Source organism: Ahaetulla prasina, chromosome 2, assembly GCF_028640845.1.
Source record: "Ahaetulla prasina isolate Xishuangbanna chromosome 2, ASM2864084v1, whole genome shotgun sequence".
In the NCBI taxonomy this organism is placed as follows: Eukaryota; Metazoa; Chordata; class Lepidosauria; order Squamata; family Colubridae; genus Ahaetulla; species Ahaetulla prasina.
Window position 1 is genome coordinate 7,390,269 of NC_080540.1, and position 24,378 is coordinate 7,414,646.

The 24,378-nt window shown below is 43.4% G+C and overlaps 2 protein-coding genes across 4 annotated transcripts in view; both read right to left on the minus strand.

Annotated features, from left to right (window-relative positions):
- The window catches only part of LOC131191225 (zinc finger protein 397-like), a 31,060-nt gene extending 10,639 nt beyond the window's left edge, over positions 1 to 20,421 (minus strand). The window contains exons 1-5 of one of the 3 annotated variants that reach the window (XM_058169133.1): positions 20,327 to 20,421; positions 18,468 to 19,044; positions 18,100 to 18,217; positions 17,896 to 17,975; positions 13,434 to 13,560 (exon numbers count right to left, since the gene is read on the minus strand). In XM_058169133.1, the coding sequence (XP_058025116.1) occupies positions 13,434 to 13,560; positions 17,896 to 17,975; positions 18,100 to 18,217; positions 18,468 to 18,977 (835 nt within the window). In that variant the 5' untranslated portion in view covers positions 18,978 to 19,044; positions 20,327 to 20,421. Of the gene's footprint in view, positions 1 to 13,433; positions 13,561 to 17,895; positions 17,976 to 18,099; positions 18,218 to 18,467; positions 19,045 to 19,839; positions 19,861 to 20,267 lie in introns of those variants that run through there. The other 2 variants (XM_058169131.1, XM_058169134.1) reach the window with 2 other exon arrangements.
- On the minus strand, positions 5,998 to 10,453 carry LOC131191235 (zinc finger protein 239-like). The gene is made up of 2 exons (XM_058169156.1): positions 9,437 to 10,453; positions 5,998 to 8,456 (listed from the first exon to the last, which is right to left on the minus strand). The coding sequence occupies exons 1-2, from the start codon at positions 9,474 to 9,476 to the stop codon at positions 7,561 to 7,563; spliced, it is 936 nt and encodes a 311-aa protein (XP_058025139.1). The 5' UTR covers positions 9,477 to 10,453; the 3' UTR covers positions 5,998 to 7,560.
- Positions 20,422 to 24,378: the final 3,957 nt, after the last annotated feature.

Consider the following 24,378-nt stretch of genomic DNA (forward strand, 5'->3'; position numbering starts at 1 on the left):
TCTATACACCAATGCACAGAGTATGAGGAATAAACAGGGTGAATTAGAACCAAGTAAATGAGGGTAGATATGATATTGTTGCCATTACGGAAACTTGGTGGGATGAAACTGACAAATGGAACATACAGCTAGAGGATATAAATTATTTAAAAGAAATAGACCAAATAAAAGAGGAGGTGGAGTTGCACTATATAAGAAATAACTACATCTCTACAGAAATAGAGCACAACAATGATGAAAATCATCTTGAATGTATTTGGGTCAATATAAAAGGGTGAAAACGATATTGCCATAGGTCTATACTATAGGCCACCCAACCAAACAGAGGAAGTAGATGAACTTTTGCTAGTCAGCTAACTAAGGTATGTAGGAAGCACATCACAGTAGTAATGGGGATTTTAACTACCCTGACATCAACTGGGAAACAAACTCTGCACCAAGTGGAAGATCCAACAGGTTCCTAACAAACCTAGCAGACAACTTTGTTTCCCAAAAATAGAGAAGGCGACAAGGATCAGCCATATTGGACTTAATTCTCACTAACAGAGATGAAATGATAGAAGGTGTTGAAGCTACAGGAACCTTGGGGCAAGTGACCACGCAATATTGGAATTCAACATTAAGCAAATACAAGTAGTAGAACAAAGTCAAACTAGAGTCTTGGACTTTAAGAGAGCTAATTTCAATAAACTTAGAGAGATCTTGAGAAGGATTCAATGGATGAGAATCCTCAGGGGGAAAACAACTCAAGAAGCTTGGGAAATTTTGAAAAGTGAGATTATAAAAGCACAGTCTAACACAATACCAATGAAGAAGAAAAATAGTAGATCACAAAAGAAACCAGCATGGATGCATAAAGAACTATCTGACAAATTGAAAGACAAAAGGACAAATATAAAAAGTGGAAAGAGGGGCAAATAACTAAGGCAGAATATCAGCAACAGCCCGAGCCTGTAAAGATGAAGTGAGGAAAGCTAAGGCTCACAATGAACAAAGGCTAGCGACAAAAGTAAAAATAATAAAAAGCTTCTTCCAACATGTTAAAAACAAGAAAAAGTCAAGGAAACAATTGGCCCATTGCTGGGAGAAAGTGGCAAGAAGATGACAAGCAACAGGAGAAAGCAGATCTACTTAACTCATATTTTGCATCTGTCTTTACACAAAAGGAAAAACAATCCAACCTATCAAAACAGCACTACAAAAACAGATTAGAAACACAAGTTAAAATAGGGAAGAAAATGGTAAGTGAACACCTGTCTACCTTAGACGAGTTCAAATCACCAGGACCGGATGGATTACACCCCAAGGTTCTGAAGGAACTGGCAGACGTGATCTCAGAACCACTGAACTATATCTTTCAAAGATCCTGGGGCACAGGGGAGCTGCCAGTGGACTGGAAAAGAGCTGATGTAGTTCCCATCTTCAAAAAGGAAAAACAGATCCAGGAAACTACAGACCTATCAGTCTGACCTCAATACCGGGAAGATTCTGGAAAAGATAATCAAGCAACGAATCACCGAACACCTAGAAGCAAACAAAGTAATAACCAAAAGCCAACATGGGTTTGTCAAAACAGATCATGCCAGACTAATCTTATCGCATTCTTTGACAAAATGACAAAATTAGTAGACCAGAGGAATGCTGTTGATATAATTTACTTGGACTTCAGTAAAGCATTTGATAAAGTAGACCATAACCTACTACTAGATAAAGTAGAAAAATGTGGGTTAGACAGCACCACCACCAGATGGATTCGTAACTGGCTGACCAAACGCACTCAACGAGTAGTGCTCAACGGAACCACATCCACATGGAGGAAGTATGCAGTGGAGTACCCCAAGGCTCTGTTTTAGGCCCAGTACTCTTCAACATCTTCATCAATGACTTGTACGAGGGGATAGATGGGGAACACATCAAATTTGCAGATGACACCAAGCTGGCAGGAATAGCTAACACTCCAGAAGATAGGCTCAAGTTACAGAAAGATCTTGACAGACTTGAACATTGGGCGCTATCTAACAAAATGAAATTCAACAGTGAAAAAGTAAGGTTCTACATTTAGGCCAAAAACAAAATGCACCAGTACCGTATATGTGGTACCTTGCTCAATAGTAGTACCTGTGAGAGGGATCTTGGAGTCCTAGTGGATAACCATCTAGATATGAGCCAGCAGTGTGCAGCAGCTGTTAAAAAGCCAACACAGTTCTGGGCTGCATAAACAGAGGGATAGAATCAAGATCACGTGAAGTGCTAGTACCACTTTATAATGCCTTGGTAAGGCCACACTTGGAATATTGCATCCAGTTTTGGTCGCCACGATGTAAAAAAGATGTTGAGACTCTAGAAAGAGTGCAGAGAAGAGCAACAAAGATGATTAGGGGACTGGAGGATAAAACATATGAAGAACGGTTGCAGGAACTGGGTATGTCTAGTTTAACAAAAAGAAGGACTAGGGGAGACATGATAGCAGTGTTCCAATATCTCAGGGGCTGCCACAGAGAAGTGGGAGTTGGGCTGTTCTCCAAAGCACCTGAGGGTAGAACAAGAAGCAATGGGTGGAAACTGATCAAAGAAAGAAGCAACTTAGAACTAAGGAGAAATTTCCTGACAGTTAGAACAATTAATAAGTGGAACGACTTGCCTTCAGAAGTTGTGAATGCTCCAACACTGGAAATTTTTAAGAAAATGTTGGATAACCATCTGACTGAGATGGTGTAGGGTTTCCTGCCTGGGCAGGGGGTTGGACTAGAAGGCCTCCAAGGTCCCTTCCAACTCTGATGTTATGTTATGTTACATATCCTGTGGGATGGGGCCTTTGATGAAGCCGCCTCTCTAATCTTCTGAAGCGCGGGTTAATCCAAGCTTGAGGAAGGGAGGAATCAGGGGATGACGGCCTCATTACATCTTCCAACTGGTCTGGTTCTGGGTCCTGAAGCCAGGCCAAAGGCATCGGTCCTCCCGAGGTAAGCCTTACCGGCCCTTTCGGGCATGGGGCCAGGTTCGGGGGCTTGAGTCACAACACTTCCATAAGACTAAGTACTGTAACTTCCACTTGTAGCATTGAGAGTCAAGGATCCCCTTGACCCAGAGGTGAAATGCTCCCAGTTCGGACCAGCTCGCACGATCCGGTAGCGATGGCGGCTGCTGTTTGGAGGACCGGTAGCAAAAATCCCTGCCCCCCCTCCCACCTCTGCTGAGCCGCACCATCAGCAGGTTGTTGTTTTTTACTTTTAAAAGCCGGTTTTTCTTCAGCTGAAACATGCCTTTAAAAGTAAAAAAAAAAGCCTTTGAGGATCCCGCCCCTCAGCTGAGATCGGCAGAGCCTTTAAACTTAAAAAATATATATTAAAGTTTCCTCTGGCGTTCCTCATCAGCAGAACCTTACTTGTACTCTTACTTGTTTTCTACAAATTGTTTTCTACAAGTAAGAGTAGAGATTCTAAGGCACTTACCCGATTACTGATGAACGCATGGCTTTTTCCCCAGCCCGAAAGCAGTTTCACTTTCAGGCCAGACAGAATCAATTGCTTAGCTAATCTATTTCCTCAGTGATTAACTAATGCTGGCTGGCTTTGTTGGCTGAGGAACTCTGGGAATTGAAGTCCACGATAAAATAAAATAAAATAATAAAATATTTGTGCAGCTTTCTAAGATTTGGTGTGTTTCTGTAGTGTTTCACTCTAACTACACAAACACACAAAATCTCAGAAAGCTGTATGTGGCATTTTGTGTGTGTGTGTGTGTGTGTGTGTGTGTGTGTGTGTGTGTGAGTTGTGTGTGTGTAAAGTGTGAAAGTTGGTTTTTGAGCTTTTTGTGGCTGTGTGAAGTGTGAAGTGCAGCTGCTTTTACATTGTGTGTAAGTCAGTTGTGTTGTGTTGTATTGTGTGTGTATAAAGTGTGAAAGTTGGTTTTTGGTACCTCTTATTTTTTATACTTTATTATTTTTATTATTTATTGTTATTGGCCACGCCCACCCAGTCATCTGACCACCAAACCACACCCACCAATTAAGCCACGCCCACAGAACCGGTAGGGAAAATTTTTAGATTTCACCCCTGCCTTGACCTCAAAATGCTTTTCTGTTCTAACCTATTGGGGGGAAGGGGGGGAGGTGGTTCAATAGCCAGTCTGAGCTGTGTGCTCCAGAAGGGCTTTAACAAACTGCAGTGTGCCACCTGCTGACGAAAAGAAAAATTACAAGTCTGGGAATATTTACATGAAGGACTGTGAAAATATCTATTGGATTATTTTTCCGTAAGTAATTTTTATTACAATTTTTTCCTTTACATAACTCTAACACATAATCAACAGACTGATGCTTCAGATCAACATTCCATACAATATATATATATTATATACATTTAATATCTAATCCTCAATAGCCTTAGGTATATTTCCAGTTTTTATTTCTACTATCTATCCATGTATACCATTTTTCCCAAACTGCATAGAATTCCGAATCATCTTTTTCTTTTAGTTCTAGGGTAAGTTTATCCATTTCGGCACAATCATATATCTTCTGGATAATCAATCCTTCTGGTGGTATATTGCATTCCTTCCAGTATTGTGCGAACGCAATTCTTGACGCTGTTAATATGTGTAAAATCAGATACCTTATCTTTCCATCAAATTTTGTTTTAAATATTCCCAGGAGAAATGTTTCAGGATTTAGTTCTATTTGACATTTTATTATATCTTGTAGTCATCCTTGTATCTTAATCCAGTACTTTTTCACTTCAAGACATAGCCACCAAGCATGAAAGAAGGTACCTTGATATGGGTTACATTTCCAACACTTTGGCCTTAGATTCAGATACATTTTATATTGGATTATTTTTAATTACCCTATAATTAGTGGAGACCCAAATATGAAAATAAGGACGTTATTTAATTAAAGGGACCCCGAAATGTTATGCTAAATGTTAAAGACTGAACCTTTAAAGGGATGCAAAGAAGCTTTTTCTTTTTTTTTAGGTAGGTGACACGATTAGAAGTTAGGTAGGACAGAAAGAAAACGTTTTTTAGTAAAAGGTGACGTGATTAAGTTAGAATAAGTGATAGAAATAAGGAGGGAATATTAGTGTGCACGCCTTTATATAATAAAAGAAAACATGGAATAATTGAATAACGACAGACTGCAATTTAATATAATTATGTAAAATTATTAGAAATATATAAGTTGATTGAATGTAATAACTATGATTTTACTAGTTTTATTTGTATTAGAATGTATGGCACCCAGATGCCACACTGTTAATTTGATGTTTGTAAAAAAACATAAAAGTTTTACACCCATGCCATAGGAGGAGCCTAACAAACTTGGGAATTCACACCAAAACTTTGATGTGAATTGCATTCCCTGATCTGAGATTATATGTTTCAGAACACCATGCAACCAATTCAATAGCAATAGTTAACAATATATTTGCTGCAGAAATAGTGTATCAGAGATCCGCAATCCCCAACATTTCTGGCTTGGCGGCCCATCTGGGGGGGGGAGAAGGAATGGTTATGTTTGAGTGTCAGGTATACACAAACACACACAGCTCAGTGGTGAAATCCAATTTTTTTTACTACCGGTTCTGTGGGCATGGCTTGGTGGGCATAGTATGGCTTGGTGGGCATGACAGGGGAAGGATACTGCAAAATCCCCATTCCCTCCATACTCCTGGGGGAAGGATATTGCAAAAACTCCATTCCCACCCCACTCTGGGGCAAGCCAGAGGTGGTATTTGCTGGTTCTCCGAACTGCTCAAAATTTCCACTACCAGTTCTCCAGAACCTGTCAGAACCTGCTGGATTTCACCCCCGGCAAAGCTCCATTTGCACGAGTGGCAGGCATGCGAATGGAGCTTCACACTCACATGAACTTTTTTTTTTTATTGAAAAAGTTTAAAAAAAAAACAAAGACATTTTCACCCCTTTTTTCCCCCCTCCCTCCCAAAAAACCCCCTTCCCCTCCTTCCCCCCGGCTTCCGGTCAATCCTGAGGTTGTTATACATAAACCAAACATAGAATAAAATTTTCCCTTCCAATCCAATTAACCTCATCCAAAGCTTTTCATCTCCCAACCCCCTCCCCATTAAATAAAATAACTTTCTAATTATTCAAAGGCAATCTGATATTTCTTAATCTGATATCTGTTTTGTATATAACCAATCCATTTTTTCCATTCAATTAAATATCTTTCCTGCGTATTGTCTTTTAAAAAAGCTGAGATTTTCACACTCACATGAACTTGTCTGCAGCCATGCAAGTGGAGCTGCACATCCGCTACCTGGGCGGCCCAGTTCTGAATGGACTGAGACCTGGGACTTAGGGACCAAGAGTATAGATGGACATCACTATATAGCATAATAACAGTATCATATAATTCCATTTGCATGAGAGGTGGATGAGCGTGTGCATACGTTGCTCAATTTATGCACCCGCCACTTAATGCAAGTGGAGCTACACACAATGTGCGCACGTGCCGCTCACACAAAGCCATCCCCTCTTCCCCCACCCCACCGGGCCACCAAGCCGGAAAGGATGGGGAACATTGTTGTGTAACAGGGGTCTCCAACCTTGGCAACTTTAAGACTTGTGGACTTCAACTCCCAGAATTCCTCAGCCAGCAAAGGATTCTGGGAGTTGAAGTCCACAAGTCTTAAAGTTGCCAAGGTTGGAGACCCCTGTTGTATAATATAAATATACTCAAAATAAGAAACAAAAGAAAACAAATAAAGAACTTGCACATTGTACGTTTCTCTTTTGTACCTCACATATTTTTTTCAAAATAAAATATCCCTACAACCCTTATGGGGAGACAGAAAACTTAAACTGTCTAGAATCCAGTACTTTTGATGACTGTTTGGACTGAGTTCAATCAAATTGGTTATGATTAAAACAGCAGTACCCAAACTTTCTGGCTTGGTAGCCCAGCGACGGGAGGAGGGGTGTAGAGGATGATTCTCTACAAACAGCAGGAACACTCGTGCGTGCGCAGCTCCATTTGTGGAAGCAGCTGGCTCAGACATCCGCCTCTCACACCAAACAGAGCTTTCCGTGTGAGCCTGTCATGTGCACAAGTGGACCTACGCATATGCACACTCACCCACTACTTGCGCAGCCCAATTCCGAACAGGTGATGGCCCGCATGTTGGGGACCCTGCTTTAAAAAGAACCCATCACAAATTAGTGGCAGTAGTGGGATCGGATCGAACTCATGAGGCTCAGTAAGTAAGCACTATGTATGAAAACAAATCTTAGCTGCTAAAGGAACAGAATTTAGTTCTCACAAACTGCAAGACTTTGCAAACAACAGCCAACAATCTGGATGCAGAAATCCGACCTCTCACTCGAGTCTTCCTCAGACAAGCAGGGATGGAAAAAGTAGAATCACAAAACACATTTAATAACTGTTTCACTGAGCAACATAAATTTTGGGCTCAATTGCAGTCAAACGCCGAGGACTATCTGGATTTCTATTGAAGGTTTTCCCACACTTCTTCTATTGCTATGGTTTCTCCCATGTGTGGATGCCTCTATGGCGAGTAAAAACATTACTCCTTGCAAAGCTCATTTCTCACTCCATGAATTCATATGTTTTTTTTCTCCCATATGGATCCTTTTATGGGAAGTGAGATCACAAATCTTTCTAAAGTCCTCTCCACACTGCAAACATTTATATGACTTCTCTTCTGTATGGATCCTCTTGTGGAAATTAAGACCATTACTACGAGTAAAACATTTTCCACACTCCATGCATTGATATGGCTTCTCTCCTGTGTGGATCCTTATATGGGAGATAAGAGAAGAATTCCATACAAAGCCCTTTCCACATTCCACACATTTATATGGCTTCTCTCCTGTGTGGTTGCTCTTGTGGGCATTAAGATGACTGCTATAAGGAAAGGTCTTTCCGCATTCCATGCATTTATAAGGTCTTTCTCCTGTGTGGATCCTCTTGTGGCGATTAAGTGTACTCCTACATCTAAAACTCTTTCCACACTCCATGCATTGATATGGTTTCTCTCCTGTGTGGATCATCTTGTGGGAATTAAGATGACTGCTACAAGTAAAGGTCTTTTCACACTCCATGCATTTATAAGGTCGTTCTCCTGTGTGATTCCTTTGATGAATTATAAGAGAGTAATTATCAGAGAAGGTCTTTCCACACTCCATGCAGGTAAATCGTTTCTCTTCTGAATGTGTCTTTTTATGAGAAAAGAGATGATTGGATTTATTAAACGTCTTTCCACACTCCATGGATTTATATGGTCTTTCTCCTGTATCGATCACTGTATGGTTGGGAAGCCAACTGACCAGGGGAAGACATTTTTTAATTCCACTTTGTGATTGCTTTGTTTCTTCTCTTTTTGGTTGCATGCGATCTACAAATTTCCCTTTCCCCTCTTTCGAATGGATCACTTGGTGTTCCTCCTTGCAATTCTTATTCTCTTGCCCATTAATGCCTTGAAAAATAAAAATAAAAAACTGTAGCAAGAATAGAGGAACCAGCAAACTTTTCTTCTGAAATTTAGCCAAAGAATCATCAATATGCTGTTTTGTTGGCAAACATGAAGAATCCAAACTAAGATTATAGCAATGACCAAGTGTATCCTAATGATCCTCATATAATAGGATTGGATCACAACTCTGAACTAATCTTTGACCTGGGATAATTCCAGAGGTGGGATTCAGCCGGTTCGGACCAGTTCAGGCGTACCTGTTGTTAATTTTTTGCGCAATTCGACGAACCGGCTGATCGCACCACTGGCTCGCCCGGCCACTCCCAGCCCCTCCTTATCTCGCCTTGGCCGCTTGCCTAGTCACACCCAGGGCCAGGGGTGAAATGCTCCCAGTTCGGACCAGATCGCGCAATCCGGTAGCGATTGTGGCCAGTGGTTCAGTGATCTGGTACCAATGGCAGAGCAAAGCTCTGCCCACTCGCCCGGGTGTCATTACTTCCTGGTTTTAACCAGGAAGTGTTTTTTACCTTCTGCGCATGCACAGGTTTTGCGCATGCACAGATGTGCACATACATTTGATGCACACACACGTGTACTTCTGAACCGGTAAAGAAGGTAAGTAGATTTCACCCTTGCCCAGGGCCCAGCTTCTCTCTAGCTGCTCTCTGGTTCCTTGGCCTGGTCTAGCCTTAGATCTGCAGCACCGTCTCGGCCTCGGCCCCGCCCCGGGTGTCCGCACAGGAGGTCGCGAGCACACAGGGCCTGGCGTCCCTGGGGACTGCTTGCTGAGCGCTGCCCTTGAACCAGGAGGCCAGCCCAGCCCTCGCACACTTGGAGCGTCCTGTACATACACCTAGGGGGCAGAGTTGAGACATCAGCGTGGATCTAAGGATGGCAACAGGTGGCACCGGTGCCTCCATACCCCGCTTGCTGGCCTTTCCCTGAGACCGCCCCACCCCCGTGTGGAAAACCCATATCCCTACCTGTGCATGGAGGAAGGAAGAGGTAGGAAGAAGAGAGCATGGGATCCAGGGTGTTGTGTCTTGCCCGCTCTCACCACAGCCAGGGCCTTCTTATCTGCTTCCGAACGCTGAGGAATGTCCTAGTACGCCTCCTGGCCCCAGCCCTGGCTCCATGCCCAGACAGGCTGAGGAGGAGGAAGCACCTCCCGGCCCCAGCCCTGGCTCCATGCCCAGGCAAACGGAGCAACTAGACCCCTCCCCCTCCCCCACAGCATGTGAGCCTGAGGGAGGTCAATTACCAACAGCTGCCGACTGGAGTGACCCTCACTTCAGAAGAATTGATAGGCGGCGGCGTCAGAAGGAAGGGAGGGGCAGGCCTGGATAAGTGCTGAGTCATGGAGCCACACCCCATGGCCTATATAAAGGATCTGCTTTCTGGCATTCTCTGAGTCAGGCAAAGTCGAACATATCTTGCTGAAGTCACTTTCTGATCTCCTGCCTGCCTTGAGGACTTTGCTAGGACTTTGGCAGAGCTGCAGAGGCAAGCCTGATTCGGATTTCCCTGACCCGGCCGTCAGCGGAGGAGTGGGACACGACACAGGGGGCTTCTGCCTGCCAGCACGCCATGGGCACTAGGAGATCGCATGGACCCTGGGGGGGATGTAGAAGGCGAATGGTGGTGGCATGCAGCTTCTGGCATTGCGGGGGTGGGGGTGTGTGGAAGCAAAACTGCCCTTTCAGCATCAGGCTTGGAGGCAGGGGAGGGTGGACTAAAAGGGAAGCTCTGCAGGTTGTTGGTTTTTTTTAAATCGTCAGAGGCTTCCCATTTGGATCCCCTTCCCCTGTTGTTGCCTCTGTGCCTGATGGACCTCTGCGTGATTCTCAGCTCACCTCTCCAACCCGTGCATGTGTATGTTTGTGTGCATGCCCATGTCCGCGCATGCCGATGGTCTCCCCCCTTGCAGCCCAGCATTGTGACAAGGGAGAGGAAAATATTGGGAGAGGCTGCTGCGGGCTGAGAAAAACAAACCTTGCCAAAAAAGAGGTTGCACTTTTCAGCCTACCATCACAGAAGTTTGTTTGAGTGTGAGTGTGCGCACGGGGGCGGGGGGGGGAGGGAAGGAGAGGGGGAGGTATCTCACACATTGCAGCCTGCAAGCTCATTGTAGGCTGCAAGCTAATGAAAGCTCTTTTTTTTTTGCAAGGTTTGTTTTTCTCAATCCCACCCCAGCCCAGCCTCTACCGATCTTTTCCTCTCTCAATTTCACAGTGCCGGGCGGCAAGGGGCACACACGTACACACAAATATACATGTGCACGAGGTTGGGAGATGTGAGCTAAAAACCACGCTGAAGCAACAATGGGGGAGGGGTCAAAATGGGAAGAGGGAAGCAAAAAGAAGAAAAGGGAACAAAGAAGGGAGGGAGGGAGGGAGGGAGGGAGGGAGGGAGGGAGGAAGGAAGGAAGGAAGGAAGGAAGGAAGGAAGGAAGGAAGGAAGGAAGGATATAATGAGAGGAAATCAGATTCTGAGGTAAATCCTGCCTTAGCTCCTGGCCACCACCTTCCCTTCTGCCCTTTCGCCATCCCCTTGTCCCCTCCTCCTGACCTCTCCTGGTGGTCTCCCATCCTATTGCTGAGGATGCTTTGGTTATAAAGCTGGGTGTCCTCACATGGAGAGGGAGTGGGCCTCCCTCTGACACACACTTTGCTCTCCTGCATACACCATGAGCAACGTACCCAAGGAGAGTTAGCACAGCAGCAGGAGCCTTGAGGAGGAGGTAAGCGCAGTCGGGCAGCCCCTCAGGGAAGCAGGGCTGAGCTGTGGGGTCCCAGTGCACTGGGTGCTTGAGGGCCAGACTGGGCTCTTGCCCTCCGCTGCCCAGAGCACTGGGCAACCTGCGCTGCTGTCCTGGGGTCCTTTGCGTGGCCTGAGAGGGACGGCGAAGCTCCACTGGAGGACAAAGCTTTGGTTCTCACCCTGGTCTCGCCTTCCTCTGCTGGAGACAATGGATCCACCCCAGACCTGCCTGGACCACCATAGGTGCCCCACCCCCGACACGAGCGATGTCGAGCTGGCCATATGACCATGTCCACTTTGGTCACGCCCACCCAATCACATGACCATTCGGTCACGCCCACCCAGCCAGTCATTAGGCCAGAGAACCTGTTGTTAAATCCCACCACTAGATAATTCCATGGTGCCACAAACTCCCGCAGTGTATTGGACACTGCGTCATGCTGGGGCAGCAAAATACCCAGCACCTCCCAACTGCAATAAAAGTCTCCTCTCCACTCTCTGCAGAGCAGAATCTTTGGAAGTCAAAGGGAATTTCTGGATGGCAATAGCTCCCCACTCTAAACTTAAGACTAATGCCAAACTCGGTACACAAGTGGAAATATCTCTAAAAAGGGAACAACCCTCTCAGGGCTCATCCGGTCTTGGTGATAGCAGCTCAGGGCCATCAGGAATCCAGTGACCAGGTTCAGGAGGGAATACCGAATCCTGGTAGCTAGAATTTGGCTCAGTACATTCAGCCTCTTCCTCAGCATCTCGCTAATATCTTCTATGAAATGAATATTTTGTATTTCATGAGCAGAACACTTTAAAAAAAAACCAATTTTCTTTATACAAAGAATTTTCTTTATATATAGCTAGGCTATGCAGTTTTCCCAATTTTTCTTTCCATAAATTTTCTTCTTCCATAAAGTCAGTTTGGTCAAAAGGTTAAGACACCAGGATACAAACTAATAAATCTACAGACATTTCTAAAAAAAATTTTTTTTCACTTTGTCATTATTGGGTACCCGGTGTAGATTGATGAGAAAAAAATGAATTTCAACAACTGTAGACTCAGGCTGCAGCATAACAAAATTGACAAAATGAAGGGAGTTTGAATACCTTCTGAATGCACTCTATATCTAGAATAGAATAACAGAGTTGGAAGAGACCTTGGAGGTCTTCTAGTCTAACCCCCTACTTATGCAGGAAACCCTACACCATTTCAGACAAATGGCTATCCAACATTTTCTTAAAAACTTCCAGTGTTGGAGCATTCACAACTTCTGCAGGCAAGTTGTTCCACTGATTAATTGTTCTAATTATCAGGAAATTTCTCCTTAGTTCTAAGTTGCTTCTCTCCTTGATTAATTTCCACCCGTTGCTTCTTGTTCTACCCTCAGGTGCTTTGGAGAATAGTTTGACTCCCTCTTCTTTGTGGCAACCTCTGAGATATTGGAACACTGCTATCATGTCTCCCCTAGTCCTTCTTTTCATTAAACTAGACATACCGAGTTCCTGCAACCGTTCTTCATATGTTTTAGCCTCCAGTCCCCTAATCATCTTTGTTGCTCTCTACACTCTTTCTAGAGTCTTCACATCTCCTTCCTTTAATTTTTGTAAATAATAAAGGCAGCGGAAAAACCTGATATTCCTTCTTCCTGCTGTTTTCCCTATAACCACCCTGTGAAATGGGTTGAACTGAGAGAGTTTTGGCCTAAAGTCACCCAGCCAGCATTCATGCCTAAGGCAGAACTGGTACTCAGAGTCACCCAGTTCCTACCCTGGTATCTTAAACCATTGGATCAAATTTCCTTCTTTATGAAAGAAAGGAAATTTATTGAAAAATTGGAAATCTTCATAACTTCCTTTATTACATAAAAGAAATTGTTCTTTTTAAAACAAATGCTTTCTACTCATAAAATACAAAATACTCATTTCAACAACTATAGAATCATGCTGAAGCATAACAAAATTGAAAAAGTGAAGGGGGTCTGAATACTTTCTGAATGCACTGTAAACCAGGGGTCTCCAACCTTGGTCCCTTTAAGACTTGTGGACTTCAACTCCCAGAGTCCCTCAGCCAGCAAAGCTCTGGGAGTTGAAGCTCTGGGAGTTGAAGTCCACAAGTCTTAAAGGGACCAAGATTGGAGACCCCTGCTGTAAGCAAATGATTTCCACCCCCCAGAAATAACTTTAAGCCCCTTCTCTATGTTCCTGAGCAGAGACAGAGGTTCTTACCCAGAGAAAGGTGATTCCTGGAATTCTCCAGCATGACTTCTCTGTAGAGCTCTTTTTGGTCAGCATCCAGTTGAGACCACTCCTCCTTGGAGAAATACACGGCCACTTCCTCAAAAGACACAACACCCTAAACAAGGAAACATGTATCCTTATTAATTAATATTATTAATATTATTATCCCAAGAATAATGGGATAATTTTCTTCCACCAATTCTAGGACAGAGATCACCTGAACAAAATGGGCATCTTCTGCAGAATTAAGAATTTGGCTTTTGGCTGATGGCACAACTAGATCATGTTTGAACAAGCTGAAATTATTTGGAATGTCTTATGGTGTAACCAACTAAAATATTCTTGGTCAATTGATCGTTGGGTCTTCAATCCACTGCTTGTCAGTGACTCCCATTCTTCCTAGGATGGGCAGAGCAAAATACTGGCACAACCCAGCTGACATGCTTTCCAATGGCTTACTTTATCCACTGGGGGATCAACGTGCCCCAATTTCATACCTTCATGAAGGAATTTTACAGATTAACAGAATTGGAAGGGACCTTGTAGGTCATCTAGTCCAAGCTCCCCTCGCCACCCAAGCAGGAGACCCAACGCCATTTCTGACAAATGGCAGTCCAATCTGTTCTTGAAAGTCTTAAGTGATGAAGCTCCCACAAAATTTCTCCTTATTTCCAGGTTAAATCTCTCCTTGTTCAGTTTCCATCCCTTCCAGACCATTCCTTGCCTGGCCTACAGGTGCTTTAGAAAATAGCTGGACCCACCTCCTCTCTGTGGCAGCCCTTCAAATATTGGAACACTGCTATCATGTCTCCCCTGGTCCTTCTCTTCACTAGACTAGCCATACCCAGTTCCTGTAACCGTTCTTCATATGTTTTAGTCTCCAGTCCCCTAATCATTATGGTTGCTCTTCTCTGCACTCTTTCTAGAGTCTCAACATCTTTTCTATAGTGTGGTGACCAAAACTGGATGGACCTCTAGGTGTGGTCTTTCTAAGGCTTTCTAGAGTGGTATAAGTAGCTCAGTATTCCAACTACATCGTATCTGCCTTCATGTATTAGTAGTTCCGAGTTCACCCTGTTTGCTCCCCAGACTTTGTGCATTTGTATATAGGCACTTGAGATCTTTATTGTCTGATGCTGGGTATGCTTCCTATGTCTCTTATTTGGTGTTTGAGTCAGTCTTCCTTCCCATCCCTCTTTACTTCATTATTTGGCTTGCTTTCTAGAGGTTTTTGCTTGGAATTAGGTCCTGGAGATCCTAAAGATCGGTCATCCTCCCCCCTCAATTTTAGTTTAAAGCCCTCCTGATAAGTTGAGCCATTTGTTTTCTGAAAACATTCTTCCCAGTCTTTGTGAGGTGCAACCCATCCTTTGCCAAAAGCCCATCTTGGAGATAGTACAGACAGTGGTCCAGGAATCCAAAGTTTTTTTGGTGACACCAACCCTTTAGCCAGTGGTTCACTTCTAGAATCCTTTGTTCCCTTACCAGATGTTGTCCTTTTGTTGGCAGTACAGATGAAAAAACTACTTGTGCACCTAAGTCCCTGACTTTCTTGCCTAATTGCTCACAATCATTCAATATTGTTTTCAAGTCCTTTTTTGTGTCATTCGTCCCTACATGTAGTAGTAGAAAGGGGTAATAGTCTGTGGATTTTATTATTTTGGTTAGGTTCTCAGCCACATCTTTTTTTTTTTAATTTGCATTTGTATCCCGCCCTTCTCCGAAGACTCAGGGCGGCTTACACTATGTCAAGCAATAGTCTTCATCCATTTGTATATTTATAGACAAAGTCAACTTATTGCCCCCAACAATCTGGGTCCTCATTTTACCTACCTTATAAAGGATGGAAGGCTGAGTCAACCTCGGGCCTGGTGGGGCTTGAACCTGAAGTAATTGCAAGCAGCTGCTGTTAATAACAGACTGTCTTAGCAGTCTGAGCCACTCAAGGACCCTTTGATTTTAGCTCCAGGGAGACAACATACCTCTCTGGATTGACTGTCTGGTCTACAGATGTCAGGTTCTGTTCCCTTGAAAATTGAATCTCCTATCACCAACACTCACCTTTTTTCTTCCCAGGGAGGCTTGTGGTGTTTTTCTATATATCACATTTGGTAGTGCTACTTTTTTAGGGACATTTGGTGGTGCTTCTCCTCTATGTGTCTGCATGGTTCCTTCTAGTGAGAGTCCATGATATTGATTGCTTAGTACCAGTGGGGCTGCATCAGAGTGGGTTGGTTTTGACATGGGTTTTGTACTAGTTTTGTGGCTTTTTTCTATGAGTGACATGTTTCCATCTGTCTTTTTCCTCTAAGGGTTCAATTCTTTTAGAAGTTATTTGGTCATTATTATGTTCAGTTTGGGGCATGTTTTTTTTGGAAGGTTTGGGGTTTCCCATTTTATGGGTTAGAGTTTCCTCTAGACCCTTAACTTTTTCTTCTAGTGACTTGATTAGTTTACATTTGGTACATATATAGTTTGCGTATTCTATGGGCATAAGTGTATACATGGAACATGTTCTGCAGATCACAACAGTATCAGTTTCTTCTTTCATGAGTGGATTTAAAAAAATTGAAAGAGGAAGTGTAAAAGGTTTTACCACAGATTTTTAAAGGGAAAAATGTCCAATTTGGAATATACCGGTCACAGACGGTGTTGACGGGGGGGCAGAGGTCGGCCCCGAGACGCCTCACTTGTGGGGTGCCTCAGGGGTCGATTCTCTCGCCCCTCTTGTTCAACATCTATATGAAGCCGCTGGGTGAGATCATCAGTGGTTTCGGTGTGAGGTACCAGCTGTACGCTGACGACACTCAGCTGTACTTTTCCACACCGGACCACCCCAACGAAGCTATCGAGGTGTTGTCCCGGTGTCTGGAAGCCGTACGGGTCTGGATGGGGAGAAACAGGCTCAAGCTCAATCCCTCCAAGGCGGAGTGGCTGTGGATGCCGGCATCCCGGTACAGTCAGCTGCAGCCGCGGCTGACTGTTGGGGGCGAGTCATTGGCCCCAATGGAGAGGGTACGCAACTTGGGCGTCCTCCTGGATGGACGGCTGTCTCTCGAAGATCATTTGACGGCCGTCTCCAGGAGAGCTTTTCACCAGGTTCGCCTGGTTCGCCAGTTGCGCCCCTTTCTAGACCGGGATGCCTTATGCACGGTCACTCATGCTCTCGTGACATCTCGTCTGGATTACTGCAATGCTCTCTACATGGGGCTCCCCTTGAGGAGCACCCGGAGACTCCAGGTAGTTCAGAATGCGGCTGCGCGGGTGATAGAGGGAGCCCCTCGTGGCTCCCATGTAACCCCCTTCCTGCGCAGACTGCACTGGCTACCTGTGGTTTTCCGGGTGCGCTTCAAGGTTTTGGTAATGATCTTCAAAGCGCTCCATGGCATAGGGCCGGGCAACTTATGGGACCGTCTGCTGCCACCGAATGCCTCCCACCGACCCGTGCGCTCTCACAGGGAGGGACTCCTCAGGGTGCCGTCGGCCAGGCAGTGCCGACTGGCGACGCCCAGGGGAAGGGCCTTTTCTGTGGGGGCTCCCACCCTCTGGAACGAGCTTCCCCCAGGACTTCGTCAACTTCCTGACCTTCGAACTTTCCGCCGCGAGCTTAAGACACATTTATTTATCTGCGCAGGACTGGACTAGATTTTTTAAATTTTAAATGTTTAAATTTTAAATTTGGTTTTAGATCGGGTTTTATTATTTATATCTCTATTTTAAATATTCGGACTATGTAATAAGTTTTTTAAATTAATGTTTTACTTTGTAAAAATATATATATGTTTTTTATATGGCTGTACACCGCCCTGAGTTCCTAGGGAGATAGGGCGGTATAAAAGTATGAATAATAAATAAATAAATAAATAAATAAATAAATAAATATTCTAACAGATCATTTAAGTTTCAAAATAAGGGGGTGGGGAAGTTTAGCTAAAAGTTTAAGGTTCTAGCAGTTAAAGAATGTCTAGTTGAAGGATTTAAAGTTCCATGGTTCAGAATTGTCTAGTTTAAAAATTTGAAGTTCTAGCAGATCATTTAGATTGTGCAATTTAAACATTTTCAGTGTTGAATGGGCTTAAGCGCGAGTTGAAAAACCTTGTAATAGCACTCTATATGTCTATGGAGATTCTCAATCACCAGGTTACGGTTGTCCCAAAGATACTTTTCAAAAGGAAAAAAAAGAATTTTTTTTTTGTAGTGGTGTGTGAGAACAACCCTGGGAGACAGAAGGAAGAGCCCCGATGTTGACAACAGTCTGGTCAATAAAATCTGGTGAAGCAGGAGAGTTGGAGAAAGTGACCCATAATGGATCCCCTCAGAAGGGAGAATGTTCAAGGATCTGATATCAAATTCGTATTCCTTAGAAACAGCAATTTTATACATTGAACTCTAGAACAAAACGAAATCCATCCAAGATTTATGGACCTTTTCCGATGTTTCTCCTCTTTACCTGAAGTAGAGGTCCAGCTAATCCTTCCGCTCCAGCATAAAGAGGGGATTCTAAAAACTCCAAGGACAGCTTTCTGCTCTCTACGAGAAAGAGAAAAATAGTGGAAGCAGATTTGTTAAAGAGAGACACTCCAATCAAGAGAAGCGAAAGAATCAGCTAAATGTTGAAATTTCACCTCAGAAAAACAGAAAAACCTTTTCTTACCTTGCATAGTGTCTTGACTTTGATGTTTCTGGAAGTTCTCCCTGAAGAGCAGCTCTTGAGAAGATCTGAATGAATCTTTCCCCTCCTTAGGATACTCAGTTACAACTTCCATGGATTTCTGGACATGGTGTGATACGAGAAACAAAGGAAGAGGACAGAGATATAAATGAATTATGACACTATACCTTCAAACTACCAGATCCCAATGTCTATTGCTGAAACAGAATGGAAGAATTCCCCCAAATACATCCTCTGGAAGAATAGAACAAATGCCCTTAGGAGTGAATAATCCCAGAAAATGCTGCCAGAGAGAAATTGACAAATTCAGAGAGATCCTCTTTAGAGCTGCCATGATTCCATTCTCCCACCTGCAACTCTTCTTGCATGTTTTCCTCCTCCTGAGTCAGCAAGAAGCCTTCGGCCAGGGACACCGCCTGGGAACTGGTCTCTGCTCCACACTCCCGCACCCATCTTGCCATCTCTGGGGGAAGGACAGCCAGGAATTGTTCCAGGAGCACCAGGTCCAGCATCTGAGCCTTGGTGTGTTTTTCTGGTTGCAGCCACTGACAACAAAGGTAATGAAGCTGAGTGCAAACATCTCGGGGATGGCTCCCCTCCTGAAACTGCACTTTTCTGAAGTGACAGCATTGGACCTCAGGACTATTGGATGCCTCTTGGTGGCTCCTCCATCCAGGACTTGCCCCATTCTTCCCACAGCTCCAAGGCTGAGCAGCTGGGGGGTCTTTTCTAACTTCTGCATCTGCTGGGTGTTGTCCCTCCATCTTCTCTCTGGTCCCTAATAAAACTCCAAAATGGACCCAACGATCTCCATAGGTCTTTATATCCACAAGAGGTCTGGCCAAATTTTCCAAGGCCATTCAGCTCTCTTCCCAGGCAAGATACTTAAGATTCCAGAAGAAGCAGAAAAAATTTCAGTTTACATGCCTGAAATGGAAAAGAAATAATTCAGGGTGTTTACTAGGGTGATTTATTGAACTACTGAGCATCCTTATCAAAAGAGGAAATTGAAGGAAAGAGTAGGGGGAAGGAAAAATTTTTAAAAAAGAAATTTGGATGAACCTACCAATGTCTTGGAGGGGATCTTATTAATTACCGTAGTTTAATCTTTCTACATATGGGGGAAATTGCAGAGAGCCCTTCAGGATGTCAATGTGTATCAAAATATTGGAAAAATACATTTAAATATATTTTTGATTTCTACTTCCTAGTTTTTATTAATATTTAATATTTATTTTTATGTATTCTGTATTATTATTATTATAAATGATTCCTAGGCAGCAATTATACATAATGCTCCTTCTTACTATTTCCTCCACAACAGCCCTGTGAAGTAGATTGGGCTGAGAGTTTGGATGGGCTCAAGGCTTTCCTGCCAAAGGTTGGAGTAGAAGTTAAAATCTTGGTTTCAAAGCCTTCTGCTTTCATCACTGAACCAAATGGCTCTCTATGGATAACTATAATTTTATTTAATATACTTTAATAAGGCAGTTTAATATTCATTTCTATGGCTGCATAGTTAAGAACAAAGATTTGCACAATCCAAATCATAAATGTCCCAGGTAACAAACAGCAATTGACATGAGGGGTGCTGTAAATCCACTTAATAACTAAATAAACAAACAAAGGGTTTAGAAAGGCCCAGCCTGACAAAAACACTGGCCTAATCAGGGACATAGTGACAATGATGCACCTCCCTTCTCCAACATCCTCCTTCTTTACCTGCCAGCACAGCCAGCTGGTGACAGTGGGGGGGGAAAGGCAGGACAGCAGGAAACCGAGTTCCAATCCTTGCACACCTTGCCCCCAACTCCTTGCAATCTTTGTATACTCGCTTCTCTCGGCCTAAGAAGAGGGAAGAGTGGGAACCCCCGTTCTGCAAACAGAGCCACGAAATATGCAGGAAACTGCAGGAGTCAAGACTGACTTGGAGGCGCAACGCGAAGGATCCGAAAGGTTTCCTTTCTCCCCCCCCCCCGGCCCGTGCATGCACAGGGGCGGCAGGGGAACATGGGACCACTGGCTCTTCCCACCCCACCCCCCACTCAATCCCATGACTCCAACCCGAATAAGGTTTTGCATGTCTGCATGCGAGCCTCCAGCAAGGGAGAAAAGCCCCCACCCCCAGCTGTCCCTGAACCCCGGCTCACGTCTGGCTCTCCAAGTCCAAGACTTCCCTGCAGCCTCTTCCCTTGCCTGAAAGGCTCACCCGGGCACTGTAGAAAGAGCGGAGAAGCTTTCAAGCCTTTGCTAGAAAATGAGTCGGGAAGCACGCATCTGTCTTGACTTGGGGGAAGAGGCCGGCGCATGCTCAGTTCTCTTGTAAGGCGGGGTGGGGGCGGGAAGGAGCTGCCCGGGTCTCCCAGGGAGCCCCCTAGAGGATCCTGTGCGCATTGCGAGAAGACCCTGCAAGGGCGCAGGGTTTATTTTATTTATTTATTTATTTCGTCCAGCATGTATATTATGACAGATACAAGTGTAAACATAATTATAAATGCATGTAAAGGATTCAAATAAAAGAAAACATTTGGACAGGGACGGTAGGCACGCTGGTGCGCTTATGCACGTCCCTTATGTCATGTTCCATGTGGGTCGGGGATGACGGGCATTAGAATAGAATAGAATAGAATAGAATAATTTTTATTGGCCAAGTATGATTGGACACACAAGGAATTTGTCTTGGTGCATATGCTCTCAGTGTACATAAAAGAAAAGATACGTTCATCAAGGTACAACATTTACAACACAAATGATGGTCAATATATCAATATAAATCATAAGGATTGCCAGCAACAAATTATAGTCATACAGTCATAAATGGAAAGAGATTGGTGTTGGGAACTATGAAATGATTAATAGTAGTGCAGATTCAGTAAATAGTTTGACAGTGTTGATGGAATTATTTGTTTAGCAGAGTGATGGCCTTCGGGAAAAAACTGTTCTTGTGTCTAGTTGTTCTGGTGTGCAGTGCTCTATAGCGTCGTTTTGAGGGTAGGAGTTGAAAAAGTTTATGTCCAGGATGCGAGGGGTCTGTAAATATTTTCATGGCCCTCTTCTTGATTTGTGCAGTATACAGGTCCTCAATGGAAGGCAGGTTGGTAGCAATTATTTTTTCTGCAGTTCTAATTATCCTCTGAAGTCTGTGTTTTTCTTGTTGGGTTGCAGAACCGAACCAGACAGTTATAGAGGTGCAAATGACAGACTCAATAATTCCTCTATAGAACTGAATCAGCAACTCCTTGGGCAGTTTGAGCTTACTGAGTTCAATTAAACTTGAAGGAAAGGTTCCCTCTAACATTGCCTATCTTGAAAGGAAGTGGCATCTCCAGCAAGTGTCAAATTTGCAGATTTTCCTCTTTTTAATCTCTAACAACCGTCTGTGATCTTGTGACGATTGAGAAAATCTCTGTGGAGACTCAAAAATCCCTTTCCTGAAGTGCAGCTTCTCTGAAGGGTCTGGAGGGATTTCCAGGAGACTTCAAAAATGAGGAAAAATCATGCCAGAAATGGCAGGGCAGCCAAAAGACAAGGAAGAAAAGACTCTCTATGAAATCCAGCCTGTGTCTTGCGGCTGATGGCAAACTCAGCCTCGAAGTGAGGGGAGATCAGGGGCCCGGCAGAGACACAGGGAGGAAATTAAGATTTGTATTGATTTTCTTTAGTGAGTTCAATTATTACAACTGCCTTTTCAAATTCATGCCTCTGGGCAGCCAAGGAGGGTTGGAAATACTTACAAGAGGCAGCCAGCCTGTAATAATGAAAATATAGGTAGTCCTCAACTTACAACAGTTCTAGTGACCATTCAAACTTGCAATGACACAGAAAAAAGTGACTTAAGACCATTTTTCACACTTATGACCATTGCAGCATCACCATGATCATGTGATCAAAATTTAAATGTTTGGCAACTACTCCTATTTATGAGGGTTGCAGCGTCCCAGGGTTACACGATCCCCTTTCGCAACCTTCTGACAAGGAAAGTCAATGGGGAAGCCAGAATTACTTAACAACCGTATTACTATTTTAAAACTGCAGCTATTCACTTAATTGTGGCAAGAAAGGGTGTAAAATGAGGCAAAACTCACTTAACAAATTTCTCACTTAGCAGCTCAATTTTTGGCTCAATTGTCATCATAAGTAAAGGACTACCTGTAATACTGAAGAGAAGATTCTGATAAAAAAGACGCAGCCAAAAAAAAAAAGTACCACAATGGAGAGAAAGCTCAAATTTGTGTGGACCTTTTAAATTTTTTACCTCAAAATAAGGTTATGGAGAAATGAAGACTGAGAGAATAAAGTCTCATACGCGATTGTATATGGAATTAAAAAGTATGAAATGAAGGACAATATTGAAAAATAAATATAAAGCTCAAATACCAGAAGGCAATAAAAAGACGTGAATAGTTTTATTTATGTGTTGAGTAGGAAACATGCCTCAGAAAATATGAGTAAGACCTTTGGTGCTAAAGAATGTACTTCTTTTTCTAGCCAAAAGTAATGAATATTTCACTGATTTGAAAAGATTACTCTGGATTTGGAGGTGGGAGTGCAAGAAAAAAGGGAATTTAGCTACAATTAGTGAATGTAAGTGTTGGAAGAAAAATCCAATCTGGTTCCAAGCCGGGAGAATGACGCTGCAAATAAAATGGAGGCTGGCTGAAGGAAAGGTCTCTGTTTATTTGGATGCCAGAAATTTCAGTGACAGCAAAATGTTTCTGGGGTGGATGACAAAAATGGGGTTGAGATTGGTGGGTTAGGCTTATACATTCTTTGGCGTTTTACTATTGAGATGCCTGTTCCTGTATAAGAATGTGTCCTTTAATATCCCAAATGTGCTTTTTCAAAAGGCAACTGGACTTTCTGTTTTTTTCTTTGAAGACATTTCACTTCTCATCCAAGAAGCTTCTTCAGCTCTGACTGGATGGTGGGGAATGGAAGGATTTATACTCCTTGCAGAAAGCTAGTCATTTGCATTCTTTTAGCTAGTCAGTAAGGACATCGGTAGGTTTATCTGTGTCAACAGGATCACCTGAGTGCAGCAAGTGAGTGTGTGGAGCCTTCTTGGAACTGTTGAAAGTTCCAATCCCCACCATCCAATCAGAGCTGAAGAAGCTTCTCGGATGAGAAGCAGGGGTGAAATTCACTGATCCAGAATGATCAGTGAACAATATTTGAGTAAATAGCTTCAAAGCAGGGGTGAAATGCTCCCGGATTGGACGGGATCGCGCGATCCGGTAGCGATGGCGGCTGCTGGTTCAGAGGACCGGTAGCAAAAATCCCTGGCCCCGCCCCCCTGCCTCTGCTGAGCCGCACCATCTGCAGAGGTTGGTTTTTTTTTACTTTTAAAAGCTGCTTTTGCTTCAGCCGAAACAGGCCTTTAAAAGTAAAAAATAGCAAAACCTTACTTGTACTCTTACTTGTAGAAAACATGTTTTCTACAAGTAAGAGTAGAGATTCTAAGGCACTTACCTGATTACTGATGAACGCATGGCCACAGCCCAAAAGCAGTTTCAGTTTCACCCAGACAGAATCAATCGCTCAGCTAATCTATTTCCTCGGTGATCAACTGGCTGGCTTTGCTGGCTGAGGAACTCTGGGATTTGAAGTCCACAATAAAATAAAATAAAATAATAAAAAATGTTTGTGCAGCTTTCTGAGATTTGGTGTGTTTCTGTAGTGTTTCACTCTACAAACACACAAAGAAAGCTGTATGTGGCATATTGTGTATTTGTGTGTGTGTGTGTGTGTGTGTGTGTTAGTTGTGTGTGTGTAAAGTGTGAAAGTTGGTTTTTGGTACCTCTTATTGTTTTTTTATACTTTGTTTATTATTTTTATTATTTGTTATTGGCCATGCCCACCAAGCAATCTGACCACCAAGCCACGCCCACCAATTAAGCCACACCCACAGAACCGGTAGGGAAAATTTTTAGATTTCACCCCTGCTTCAAAGTAGCCTAAACTTCTGAAAGCCTGAAGTACTGCCCCCCATAAATCCTTCCAGAAGCTTTCATCTATTTTTAATTTTTACTGTTAGAACAAAACAATAACGTCTCATGAATAACCATATCAGTGATATTTATTTCAATCAAATTTAGACTTTTTCCTAATCCTTGTCATACCATAATAAGGCAAAAAATTCTTGAAAAGGGTTAAGATTTCATGGGCTTCCCCTCATTCTGGCTTATTTTGTGAGAGAGGAATTCTTCATCCTGAAGCTTTTTCCACACAGGACGCATTGATATATTTGTGATGATTTTATCA

What these genes read in the sequence shown, in the direction of transcription:
- LOC131191235 (XM_058169156.1), bottom strand. Translation starts at nt 9,476, where the DNA reads ATGCTCTCTTCTTCCTACCTCTTCCTTCCTCCATGCACAG. An exon ending in CTTCCTTCCTCCATGCACAG is followed by an intron (nt 8,457 to 9,436) that starts GTAGGGATATGG and finishes TTATTTTTCAAG; the next exon opens with GCATTAATGGGCAAGAGAAT.